General features: G+C 50.8%; 1 protein-coding gene across 2 annotated transcripts in view; it reads right to left on the minus strand.

Moving 5' to 3' along the window:
• The window catches only part of Pkn1 (protein kinase N1), a 30,943-nt gene that overhangs the window by 16,078 nt on the left and 1,513 nt on the right, over window positions 1-13,352 (minus strand). For both annotated transcript variants that reach the window (XM_036186978.1, XM_036186977.1), the window contains exons 2-4: window positions 7,890-8,190; window positions 4,512-4,663; window positions 3,890-4,025 (exon numbers count right to left, since the gene is read on the minus strand). In XM_036186978.1, the coding sequence (XP_036042871.1) occupies window positions 3,890-4,025; window positions 4,512-4,663; window positions 7,890-8,190 (589 nt within the window). The remainder of the gene's footprint in view (window positions 1-3,889; window positions 4,026-4,511; window positions 4,664-7,889; window positions 8,191-13,352) is intronic.

Below are 13,352 nucleotides of genomic sequence, written 5' to 3' on the forward strand. Positions count from 1 at the left end.
AAAACAAAAGAAAAAAAGAAAGAAGAAAATGGGCATAGTCATAATGTGGCAAAAGTCCTGGGACTAAGGTGGGTGTAGCTGTGCAGGTTGGTGATTCCAGCACTCAGGAGGCTGAGGCAGAAGACCACAAGTTCTAGGTCAGCCGGGCTACCTAGCAAGTATGAGGCTAGCTTGGGCTACAGAGTGAAAGGCTGTCCCAAAAGAAGATGGTGGTGCAAAGCACTTTCTGTTTTTCCAGAAGACCTAGGTTCAGCTCCCAGCACCTACACAGTGGCTCACATTCATTTACGACTCCAGTTCAGGGGATCGATGCCCTTTTCTGGCTCTACAGGAACCAGACACATGTATAGTGCACAGACATGCAGGTGAGACATGTACACACATAAAATAAAACAATGAGAGAGGAAGAGCAGGGGGAGGGAGGGGAACAGGAAAAAAGGGAGGGAAGAGGGGAGAAGGAAGAGGAAGAAGAGAGGAGGAAGAGGAAGAAGAGAGGAGGAAGAGGAGGAGGAAGAGCTGTCTGACTCAAGCCTTGGAGAATCCTAGGCATACCATCCCCTGCCGTATGGGCAGGGCAGAGGGCCAAGGCAGGAAACGCAACCACGTTAACACGCACAGAAGCCCCAGTGCTGACAGGTGGGGACCCAGTGTCACTGGTAGAGAAAGTGGGGTCATCCCCACGACGAAGGCATGAGGACAGTCAAGCCCGACATGAAGCATGGTCCCTGGTGGCATGGGGATGACAAGCTGTACACTGGCACAGGACATCTGTCACTCACAGACATCCATTCATGGCCTTTTGAGGACAGAACTACTGTCACCCTGACTCAGTCACCTGTACTGGACTTTCTTGTCAGACTTTCTTTGGACCACCAGCTCCCAAATAATGGCACAGAGACTTATTATTAATTATGAAAGCTTGGCCTATAGCTTTGGCTTGTTCCCAACTAGCTCTTATAACTTAGCTTAACTTGTTTCTGTTAATCCACATTCTGTGGCTAGTCACCTATCCTCTATAATGTACATCCAGCTTCCTCAGTGTCTCACTGCTGTCTCTGTTTCTCTTCTTCCCAGACTTCCTCTCTCTGCCCAGAATCCTGCCTAACCTCCCCTGCCTAGCTATTGACCCTTCAGCTCTTTATTAAACCAATCAGGTAGCCGGGTGGCGGTGCTGGCACACACCTTTAATCCCAGCACTTGGGAGGCAGAGCCACGCGTATCTCTGTGAGTTCGAGGCCAGCCTGGTCTACAGAGCGAGTTCCAGGACAGGCACCAAAACAACACAGAGAAACCCTGTCTAGAAACAAAAAACAAAACAAAACCAATCAGGTGCCTTAGACGGATGAGGCAAAACATAGACACATCTTCACGCAGTGTAAACAAGTATCTCAAAACAGTCACCCTATGCTTTTACTTGTATGTAACAATTGGCATGGACACAGCTACAGGGTTACAGGAGCATGTCGCCTTACACATGGTCACACACATCCTCTGCCACACAACGTACACACACAGTGATGCAGACAGACACTACCATTCAGAGCTCAACAGCTGATGCTCCTTTGCCTGTCAGAATGACACACAGTGTTCACAGTGACCATGACAGATGCCTAGCTCTTGGCATCTATGATGCTGTTTCTGTTTGTTTGTCTCACTGTGTAGCCTTGGCAGGCCTGGAACTCACAAGGCTCTGCCTGTTTCTGCCTCCTGCACTCTATAATTAAAGGAGTGTGCCACACCCAGGTGCCTAGCACTGATAAAATTGGTTTTACCCACAACTTGCCACAATCTAGAATTATCTAGCGAGGGAGTCTCAAGGGGGATTGTCTAGATAAGGATGGCGCGCACACGTGTGTGTGTGTGTGTGTGTGTGTGTGTGTGTGTGTGTGTGTGTGAAGGGAGTGTCTTGATTACCAGGAAGACCCCCTACTGTGTGCAGTATCATTCCCTGGGCAGGGGAGACTGGATCGTGCGAAGGCAAAGAAGTAGCTGCACACCAGTACGCATGCGCTGTTCACTGCTCTTCACTCTTGGCAGTGGTTGTGATTACCAGCCCCTTCAAGTTCCAGCTGCCAAAATGTCCCTAAAATGATGGACAGAAGCCTGGAACTGTGAGCCAGATAAGCCCTTTCTTCATGAAATTGCTTTTGTCAGGATATTTTTAAAAATCTCTTTTTTTCTATTTTCTTTTTATGTTATAGGGATGTTCTGATTGCATTATGTCTGTGCACCATGTCATGCACTTGGTGCCCATATCAGCCAGAAAAATGTGCTGACTCCCCTGGTACTGGTCATAGATTGTGAACCACCAGTGGACCCTGGGAATCTCAACCTGCATGCTCGGAAGAGCAGCCAGAGCTCTTAACCACGGAGTCATCTCTCCAGACCTCATAACATACATGTATACATTCATTTATAATATGTATTTAATAATATTTAAAAATATTTAATAAACAGATAACACATGTGAGCCCATACACAAAAGTAACCACACTGGGAACACCTACAGCTTTGGACAGATGTGTCGCAGACTAATGTGTCAAGGGAGCCACATGACCCAGACTCCTACGCCCATTTCCACAAGGAGTTGGACAGGAGATATATTCAGTTTTGTAGCCTTTTTGAGACAGGATCTTGCTATGTAGTTGAAGCTGAGGTTGGGCTCAAAACCCTCCTGCTTCAGCCTCCAGTATGCTAAGATAAGAGGCCTGTGTCACTGCACCTGGCTCACCAAGGCTTGATCACCACTCCTCAGCTCTGTGGTTGTGGTGAAAAGCAAACCTGAAAAAACGGTAATACCTGTGTGTCAGTAAGACTTCGTCTACAAAAGCACACCTGGGCCTGTGGCACAAGCCTGTAATTCAAACACCCAGAAGGTGAAGGCGGGGCACTGAAAGTTCAAGTCTGGCCTAGGTCACACAGTGAAACCTTTTCTCAAAATAAAAATAAAAGGAATAGAGTAGGGCATGGTGGCACACTCATCCCAGCACTCGGGAGGCAGAGGCAGATAGGTGGATCTTTGTGCGTTAGAGGCAGCCTGGTTTACACAGAGAGTTCAAAGCCAGCCAGGGCTATGTAATGAGGCTCTTTCTCAAAACACACAAAAAGGCTGGACATGGTAATGCACACCTTTAATCCCAGCACTCAGGAGGCAGAGGCAGAGGCAGGAGGGTCCCTGTGAGTTTGAGGCCAGCCTGGTCTACAAACTGAGTTTCAGGACAGGCAGGGCTATGTAGAAAGATCCTGTCTCAAAACTAAACTAAACTAAACTAAAAGCAGCCAAGGGACAGGGCTGGAGAGATGGCTTGATCATTGTAGAGCTCGCTGTTCTTCCAGAGGACTCAGGTTTGTTTCCCCAGACCCACACCGGGTGACTCACAGTCATCTGTAACTCCAGCTCCAGAGATCTGACCCCTTCTTTGGGCCTCTGGGGGGAACCTGCTCACATAATGTGCATGCACACACACATAAAAATAACTCTATAAAACAAACAAATCTTTAAAAAAAAACAAAAAGGGGGGGGGGGGAAGATAGGGTGTGACTGAATGGTAGAGCCTACATAGAATCTACCAGTGAAGGGCTGGGGCATGGTTCAATAATACAACACAAGCCTAGTGTACAGGAATTCTGAACTCTATCCTGAACACAACAAAAAAAAGAAAGAAAAGGAAGAAAGGAAGAACCAAACAAACCAGCAGGTGCATTTGGCAACAACCATCCCAACCCAAACCTTGAGTGGAACAAAAGGAAAAGTCAGGGATGGGCAGGAATAGACTCCATTCACAGTGAAATTAACTCCTGCCTCCTTGCCCTCCACAAGCATTACGGGGTAAAGGTTGACCCCAGGAAGGCTGAGTGCAGGCAGGCAATGTCCAGAGGAAGGTCTCACCTTGGGCCTCATCAGGAGCCACCTGGCTCTCCAGCTGGCCCGCCTGTAGCGCACGGCGAAGCTGCATGCGGATGATGTCAATCTTAGTCTTACTGTCCTGCAGCATCTGCTGGGCCGTCAACAGCAGCTTCCGGTCCTGGAGACAGACAGGCAAGGTGGCAAGAAGACAGGGAACTCAAGTCTGGTCACCAGCCCTGCTGCCATGCCAGGAAGGCCTTGGGTAAGACAGAGCATTCGTGTGTGCACACAAGAACACACACTCCCAGTGTCCTGGGGCCAGTACAGTGAGATGGATAGATAGTCCAGGGGCTTCGATTCTAGCTCTGCCACCAACAGCTGAGTTTTGTGACTTCAACCATGCTCTCCCACCTCTCTGGGCCTCACCTCCCTCATCTGCAAAGTCTGGATCTCCACTGTCCAGTTTGGACCAGCTGGAGTTACATCCTCCTCAGCTCTCAGAACATCTGGGGGTCTGCAGGGCCACAGACAAATGGCTGTATACTGCAGTAATGTAAGTAAGATGCCTAGAGCAGGCCAAACCAGACAGGAAGTGGACTAGTAGTTGCTAACTGGGACACAGCCTCCTGTCACAGCGATGGAATATTCTAGAACACTGTCCCACCTTGGTGCTGCCATTGCTGTAGGTCTGGATCATGTTTTCTGCTCCCTGTTTGACCTTCAGCTCAATGGCCAGCTGTTTTTCCAGGCCAGCCACTCGGCTCAGGTTGGTGGATGAGCAGATAGGGCTGCCCTCTCCGAGGGACTGGGGAGCATCTGAGGAAACAAGGGGGCAAGAGAATCACACACTTGTCACTTCAGTGTACCCAGGAGACTTTGCCCCAGCCAACAGGAAGCCCTCAGCCCAGCCTCAGAGCTGTCCCAGAAAAGAGCCTGGGGCCAGTCACAGGCAGGAGACAGGTTCTCAGTGCAGGAGTGGGCCCAGCATGAAGGAAGGCGGGCTAGTGACCAGGTATGCAGGTTGTCAGGGTTAACTGGAATAAATGCCCCCATTTACCTAAGGGTGTGTAAGCCCACTGGTGTGATTGTGTCTGTAAGCCACAGGGGGGTGGTGGCAGGAGTATAGTACCCTAGATGTGGGTGTGACAGGCTCAAGAGGTATGGGTGAGCTTTCGGTCACTGTTTCTGTTGGTACAGCTCAGTTTTGATCTCTAGGGCCTTTTGGGGTTCTGGTTGGAGGCTTAGCTGTTATAGTCAGAGGTGAGGTCTGCACTCAGAGTGATGTAGAGGTCAGGGAGGACTCACTGAAGAAGGAGCTTATGAGAGTCTTAGCTTGACTCCACCCAGTGCTGACAGATAGTACTGGACCCCAACAGTGGACACAGCTGTATGTAGAGGGGCTGCAGCTGAGTCTGATGGCTGTATGTAGTGTCTGCTGTGGGTGGGACAATGGTGGGGCACCTCTGGGTTGATGTGACCAGGTGGACGAGCTCTGGAGCCACTGTGGGCTGATGTGTCTCTCCAGGTGTAAACACTGGATGCTGACATGACTATGGAACTGTCTCTGGGATCACGGAGTCATGTTTGCTGGGTTGCCTGGAAGGCATCACTGACTGCACGTCTGAACTCTCTGGGTGTCCTTTGTGTTCCTGTGACCGTGCACACCTTGTAAAAGATGAAGCAGCTGTGACCTTGTATTGTTGCTACATGAACACAAATAACACTACTGAACTCTGGCAATGATACATTATGTTGTGGGTTCTGCATGCGTGCGTGCTTGCGTGCACATATGTATATACACAAAAGCCAGAGGGACAGCAGGTAATTCCCCAATTTCCTCTACCTTCCTACCTGCCTACCTACCTCCCTTCCTTCCTTCCTCCCTCCCTCCCTGCCTCCCTCCCTTTCTTTCTTGGTAGGGCCTCTCTCGAGCCTGGAGCTCTCTGACTCAGCTGGTGTGGCTGAGCAGTGAGCCGGGAGCCCCTCCTTCTCTGCCCCCCAGTGCTAGGGCTGCCACCACACCTGGCTTTACTTGGGCCCCTGGACTCCAAGCTCACACAGCGAACATTTCACTGGCTAAGTCAGTGTCTCAACCTGTGGGGTTTTATTTCACTTTAACTATGACCAAAAGTTTTAAAATATTTATTCATTCATTCACTTATTAGATAGGGTTTCTCAAAGGCATGCATCACTGCCACCTGGCCAAAAACTAAAATTTTTTAAACAGCCAGGGCTACACAGAGAAACCCTGTCTCTAAAAACCAAAACCAAACAAAACGTATTTTAATTTTTATTTATGTGAATGTATGTATGCCTGGATGTCTTTATGTGTATATGTCTGGTGCCCATGAAGGCCAGAGGATGGCGTTGGAGCCCTGTAACTGTAACCTATAATCATAGGTGACTGTGAGTCACCTGATGTAGGTACTGGGACTCTAACCCTGGTCCTCCCCAAGAGCAGCATGCATTCTTTACTGCCCAGCCCCTTTTCTCTCCTCTCCTCTCCTCTCCTCTCCTCTCCCCTCCCCTCCCCTCCCCTCCCCTCCCCTCCCCTCCCCTCCCCTCCTCTCTTCTCTTCTCTTCTCTTCTCTTCTCTTCTCTTCTCTTCTCTCTCTCTCTCTCTCTCTCTCTCTCTCTCTCTCTCTCTCTCTCTTTTTTTTTTTTTTGAGACAGGGTCCCACTATGTAGTTCTAGCTATTCTAGAACTCACTATGTAGACGAGGCTGGACTCAATCTCACAGAGATCTGCCTGCCTTTGCCTCTTGGGTGCTGGATTAAAGGCCTGTGCCACTTGAGGCAGGGTTTGTAGTAGCCTAGCCTGGTCTTAAACTCAGTGAGGCTGAGGGCGGCTTTGACCTCTTGACCCTCCCTCCAGCTGAAGGCTGGGATTATGGGTCTGGAAGCGACACCCACTTTACACAGTGCTGGGAATGGCACCCAACTCTTCATGCATGCAAGGAAAGCACTCTACCAGCTGAACCACTTCTCCAGCCCTAGCCTTCTACAACATTTAAAGACTTTAATCTAACTCTGTCCTGGGAGGAACTCAGGGCCTACACACTGAGTGAGTTTTGTACAACTGGGCTATATCCAAATCCTCTTCTCATTTTTTTTTCTTTTATTGTTTTTTGAAACAAAGTCTCACCAAGTTGCCCAGGCAGGGCTTGGACTTGCTTCAGTCTCCTGAGTAGCAGAAATTATAGGCCTGGACCACTAAACCCAGTAAGGCCCTCCGTTTTTGTTGTTGTTTGTTTGTTTGTTTGTTTTTATCTTTGTTTGATTTCTCAAGACAGGGTTTCTCTGTGTAGCTCTGGCTGTCCTGGAACTCACTCTGTAGACCAGGCTGGTCTAGAACTCACAGAGATCCACCCCGCCCTCTGCCTTCAGAGTGTTGGGATTAAAGGTGTGTGCCACCACTACCTGGCTGTTTTTATTTATTCATATATGAATGTTTTTATCTGGAATGGTTTTTCTTTTTTCTTTTTCTCCCCTGAATTGCAAGTAGCTTTGCTTTTGGTTTTTTTGAGACAAAGCTTTACAATGCAGCCCTGATTGGCCTTGACTCTGTCATACACACACACACACACACACACACACACACACACACACACACACACAAAGAACAACAGAAAAATAGTCTGTAACTGCTGTTGCATTAGTGTGACTGCAGAAAGCTATGGGAGTGACAGCGTGCAGTGTTTGGGTGTTAGTGTGACTGAGTTTCTGGGTTGTCATGTGAGAGATGTTCCTCAGATGTTGTCTGGGAACAGCCATAGCTGTGAACTCGGGTATCTGGTGACGACAGTGTGTGGGGCTTTAGTGTTAATCTAGGTGTAGGAATATCTAGGTACTCCTAATGCCAAAGACAGCTTTGGGTGGCATCGGGGTGACACCACACCTTGGTGTGGCTGTGGGTTTCTCCGGGTGTTAGTGGCCCTGTGAGTCTGGCATTTGCCATGGCTTCTGTTGATCCAGGACAGTATCCTAATGGAGTGCAACTCCAGGTCAGTGAACCCCTGCCTGCCCCCAGCTTTCTGCTCACCGCTCCCGGCTGCAGGGTCAGGCAGTACCACATGTGCATGCAGCTCCTGCAGCTGCTGGTGCAGCAAATCAAGGCGTCGAGCGGAGCCCCGCAGCAGCAGCTCCACAGGGCCCAGGCTGCGGCCCAGGTCAGTGGTGGCTCGCCTCAGGTTCTCAGCGCCCTCCTTCAGCTTCAGCTCCTTGCGGATCTCGCGCTTCAGCCGTTCTCGCTCTAACTCCAGCTGCTGCTGCACCCCAGGGGCTGCCAGGTCTGCCCCAGCCAGGCCCAGCTGCTCCAGCAGCGACCAGCTGCGAGGCTCACTCTGCAGGGGAGGGACCAGACACAGAGGTCAGGGGCCTCACCAGCCTACCGTACCCCAGAATTCCAAGAACAGGGGCCCGATCCTCCTCCAGGACCCTCAGAAACGGCGATATCTGGGCCGGAGAGATGGTTCAGGAGCTAAAGGCCTTTGCTGCCAATCCCGGTGACCTGAGTTCACCCCCCACCCCCCAGGGATCTACATGGTGGAAGGAGAGAACCAACTCCTGAAAATTGTCCTCTGACCTCCACTACAACCCCACACACAAATAAATAAATAGGGGGCTGGAGAAATGGCTCCATTAAAGACATGTGTTGCGCCAGGCAGTGGTGGCACACACCTTTAATCCCAGCACTCGGGAGGCAGAGGCAGGTGGATCTTTGGGAGTTCGAGGCCAGCCTGGTCTACAGAGCGAGTTCCAGGAAAGGCGCAAAGCCACACAGAGAAACTCTGTCTCAGGAAAACAAAAAACAAAAAAACAAGACATGTATTGCTCTTGCAGAGGAACTGAATTCAGTGCCAAGCCTCTAATTCCAGATCTAGGTGGACTTGATGCCTCTGGCCTCTGTAGCACTGGTGTGCATGTGCACACACCCCCACAGACACATATGCATAATAAGAATATAAGTAGATAGATAGATAGATAGATAGATAGATAGATAGATAGGTAGTCAAAGAGTAGTCCAAGAACAAGGCCTCCTTCCTCCCATTTGTACAGGCCAGGCTCGCCACAGGTGGGCCCATACAGGGATTCTGGCAGGAAGGTTCCAGAAAATCCCTCTTTCCTTCCAGTTTCCTGCACCCCTAAACAGGAGGTCCCGAGGGCAGGCTACATGTTTCCTTTGCCAGACTCCAAATCCAGGAGAACCTTAGAGACACGTTCTGCCTTTTCTCCTCTGCGTTCCCAAACCAGGAGGTCCAAGGGCTGGCCCTGCCTCCCTGTCCTCTCTATCTGGAACTCCAAAGAGCAGCGTTCATCTCCTCCACATCTCAAAACCTGAGGGCTGACATGGCACCCAGAAGTTTCACCCTCCACCTGGAGAATTCTCACTTGTACCTCATCTCCTTCCTCCCTTAGTCCCCAGTGTGAGCACCCAGAGCAGGACTCCAGCCCCAGCCACTTGCTGCTGCCCATCCCATGGAGACCCTAGCTCCCACCTTAAGCTCCAGCTCCAGCTCCAAAGGGGGATCAGCAGCCATCTGGTCCTGGGTCTGGTCTGAGGGCCACGCCCTCTTCCTGAACCCCAGCCCTGCCAGGGCCTCTGAACTGCCACTTCCTCTTTCCTGCCACCTCCCAGCATCCTCTGCGCCAGGGCAGCTCTAGGGCATGGGGTTTTTTGTTCTGTTTTGGGGTTTTTGTTGTTATTTTTGGGGGGGATTGTTTTGTTTTGTTTTGTTTTGTTTTGTTTTGTTTGAGACAGAGTCTCTCTATGTAGCCCTGGCTGTCCTGGAATTCATGATGGAGACCAGGGTGGCCTGAAACTCACAGAGATCCACCTGCTTCTGCCTCCTGGATGCTGGGATTAAAGGCGTGTGCCATGTAAGAGGTTCTTCCCAAATTACTCCCTAAATGGCTATGCCTGCTTCTCTGGAGGCAAGCCAGGGACAGGCAGCCCTCAGTTCCTGACCTGAGAGCACACCCTGGGCATAGAAACCCACAGCATGTATGCAGCAGTCAGGCTCACACATGCACACACAGCACAGGCTCATGTACATGTCACAGCTAGTTTCAGCTGTCAACTTGACACCTGGGGAGAGGGGACCTCAGCTGAGGAACTGCCTCTGTCAGACTGGCTGGTGGGCATGTCTGTGGGGCATTCTCTTGATTGCTAACTGATGTAGGGGGGCCCGGCCCTCTGTGAGTAGTGCCATCACTGGGCAGGTGAGCCTAGACTGTACAAGAAAAGGAGCTGAGCGAGCCAGAGGAAGTGAGCCAGTAAACAACGTTCCTCTGTGGCTTTGCTTTAAGCTCCTGTCTTGAGCTCCAGCCCCGACTTCACTGTGATGGACTATAATGTATGAGACCGAATAAAGCCTTTCTTCTCCAAGTTGCTTTTGGTCAGTCTTTCACCACAGCGACAGAAAGCAAACCAGACCAATCCCCACCTGCAGGGATGTGTGGGTAGAACATGGGGTCACAGGGTACGCAGCTTCTAGCTCTGCAGGTCTGTGCCTTGCTCACTGTGTGCACAGACTACTGACTCACATAAACGTGCACGTCTCTACCCGCAGGTGTATGCCTGGAATACAGGCTCATGTGTACACAGAGTAGTCCCACACATACTGCACTCCCATCCATCTGAGCACACAGGTGGAACGCAGGCTCAGAAGTGTGGGCACTCCCGTGCCTGCCTGGACCCTTGGACACGAAACCGCTGTGATCTCTAGTTTGAGACCTCCCTCTAGAAGCCGCTCGGACTCACTCCTCCTGCCAAGTGGTCACAGCCCACAGCTTATGCACATGAATGTGCTCACACTTTTTGTCTTTGTTTGTTTGTTTTGAGGTCTGGGGCTTGTACATGCTCACACTTCTTTTCCTTTTTTTTTTTCAGGTGCACCGCCCATACCCCCACAGCAGCCCTGAGGTCCCTCAGGCCCTCAGTCTCGGTACTCTCTGTTCATGTCTTGCCCCTTGTCCCCGACTTCCCCTTAAGGATCAGAACAGTCAGTTCTGTAGCAGTGTGTGTGTGTGTGTGTGTGTGTGTGTGTGTGTGTGTGTGTGCGCTTCCTGTAGACAGGCAGCATCAACTTCCTGCTTCCTCCTCCCCAGATGTCCACCAGCACTGATCACAGCCTGGAGGCCTAGGGGATCCACCTGGCCTAGTAGTAGCTCCTGAAGCTAACACCAGGAGGAGACAGCCCTGAGTGGCCCCAAACAGCAACTGCTTGCCAAATATACACTGAATCTCAACTATGGGTGATAGCAGTTGCTAAACTGTACACATCAGGGACAAGGTAGATATGAGAACATTCTATTTCCCACTGCTCTAAAAATATCGTATTTTAAAATAGTAGTAGTTGCTGAAGAGATGGTTCAGCAGTTAAGGGCTCACACTGCTCTTCCAGAGGACCTGAGTTCAGGTCTAGTAGCCCTGCCAGATGGCTCAAGAATGCCTGTAACTTCAGTTCCAGGTGGATCTGATGTCTCTGGCTTCTGTGGGCATATGTACATGCCCCCTAACATATATAACTAAGACAAAGGGGTTGGGGATTTAGCTCAGTGGTAGAGCGCTTGCCTAGCAAGCACAAGGCCCTGGGTTCAGTCCTCAACTCTGGGGGGGGGGGGGGAGAAGGACCAATAACTTTAGCCGGGCGGTGGTGGTGGCGGCGCACGCCTGTAATCCCAGCACTCGGGAGGCAGAGGCAGGTGGATCTCTGTGAGTTCGAGGCCAGCCTGGTCTACAGAGCTAGTCCAGGACAGGCTCCAAAGCTACAGAGAAACCCTGTCTCAAAAAACCAAAACAATAAAAATAAAAAATGAATAAATAAAAACAATAAAATCAATGAAAGTAGTAGTAGTGGTGGATGATGCAAGCACAGGCAGTAGGTGGAGCTTGGTAGCATGTCCAACTCTATCTCCAAAGCAACAATAACAGCAGCTACTACAATCCCGTCCAGGGCTCAGCTAATGCATTCCACATTCATGACAGGTGTTACTTGTTTTGATCTGCTTCACATTGGTTTGTGCTGGGATCTCATGTAACCCAGAGCAGCTTTGAATTCAATACACACCTAAGGCTGGCCTTGAACTCCTGACCTGCTTCCCCTTTGCCAGTGCTAGAACCTAGCACAGCAAGATGCAGATGCTACAGATAGATACATAGGCAGATATCAAACTATCTTCAAAATGAAGAAACTGAGGACCAGCGAGGCTTGTTGCCACACGCCTTTAATCCCAGCACTCAGGAAGTGGGGCAGGAGATCTCTGTGAGTTCCAGGCCAGCCTGGTCTGCACAGTGACACCCTGTCTCAAAAATCCCCACCAAGAACAAAAACAGGAAGAATAGAAGAAAGGCAGAAACTAGCTGAGGCCCTTTGCCCAAGGCCCCACAGCCAGCAGGAGACAGGGCCAAGCTTCCCAACACTAGCTGAGAGGAATCCTGTGTCCATCACACCTTGCAGCTGTGAGCCAAGTCCTCTGAGGCTCTTAAGTCCCTGGAGGGTAGCTGAGACTGCAGGCTGAGAGCACAGAGGTTGTCTTGTCATCTCCTCTTTCTATATCTGAGTGGTCACCATGGGGGAAACTGAGGCTGGCTCTCAGTGAAGGTGTGGGGTTGTTTTCTCATCATTTCTAGAAATACATGTCCATGTCTGGGGTTGTGGTATATGGAGACACCTGTCAAATGGAAGCCACTACTGCTCAACATCCTGAGGTGCACAGGACAGCCCCCACCACAAGATGATCCAGGCCCAAATGCCATTGCCGGGGTCTGGGGAAGGGGCATGGGCTCCCAGCTTGGATTGCCAAGCTCCACGGTCACAGGTAAAGACGTCACAGAAGTCCTTAGAGCACTGGCTGAGGCTCCACCTCTCTCCTCATAACCATTCATAACCCCACTCCCTCCTCCAAAACAGAAACAAGACTCAGAAAGAAAAAAGACATTTGACCCAAGAGTTGGTCAGAGAAGACAGACAGCATTGAGATTGAAACCCAGCCTCACTGAACAACACTCCGATGTGACCAGGCCCCACCCACTGTCCCCCACCAGCACCCCCACCACCAGCAGGCAAAGCAGGTACACAGCCAGGAGCAGGGCCAGCTCAAACGGGGAGCATACAGGCAGAGGAAGAGTGAAGGCCCTGGGCCCCACCTCCAGCAGAGGAGGCCTGAGACTATGTAAAGCATGCAGGGAAGGAGGCAGGGCCCCCTGGGTCCTCCTCCCCTGGGTGATTCACTTCTGCCCAGGGACAAGGAGTCACTTGAGGGCAGTGGGGCAAACGCCTGGCCTGGTCTTTAAGAATCAGAACTTGGGCCTCTCCACCTGCCCTCACAGACCTGCAGACACCAGACCAAGAACTCTCACCTTAAGGAACCCTTCTTGGCAAAGTTGCTAGGGATCCAGAACCCCACATCCTGAGATTTCAATGCCTGGGGCGTTTCCAGAATCTAGACAGGACATCCGTTTGCCAGACACAGAACAGACAGGCATGGAGGTAGTGGGACA

The sequence above is a fragment of the Onychomys torridus genome, chromosome 5 (genome assembly GCF_903995425.1).
Source record: "Onychomys torridus chromosome 5, mOncTor1.1, whole genome shotgun sequence".
Taxonomy (NCBI): Eukaryota; Metazoa; Chordata; class Mammalia; order Rodentia; family Cricetidae; genus Onychomys; species Onychomys torridus.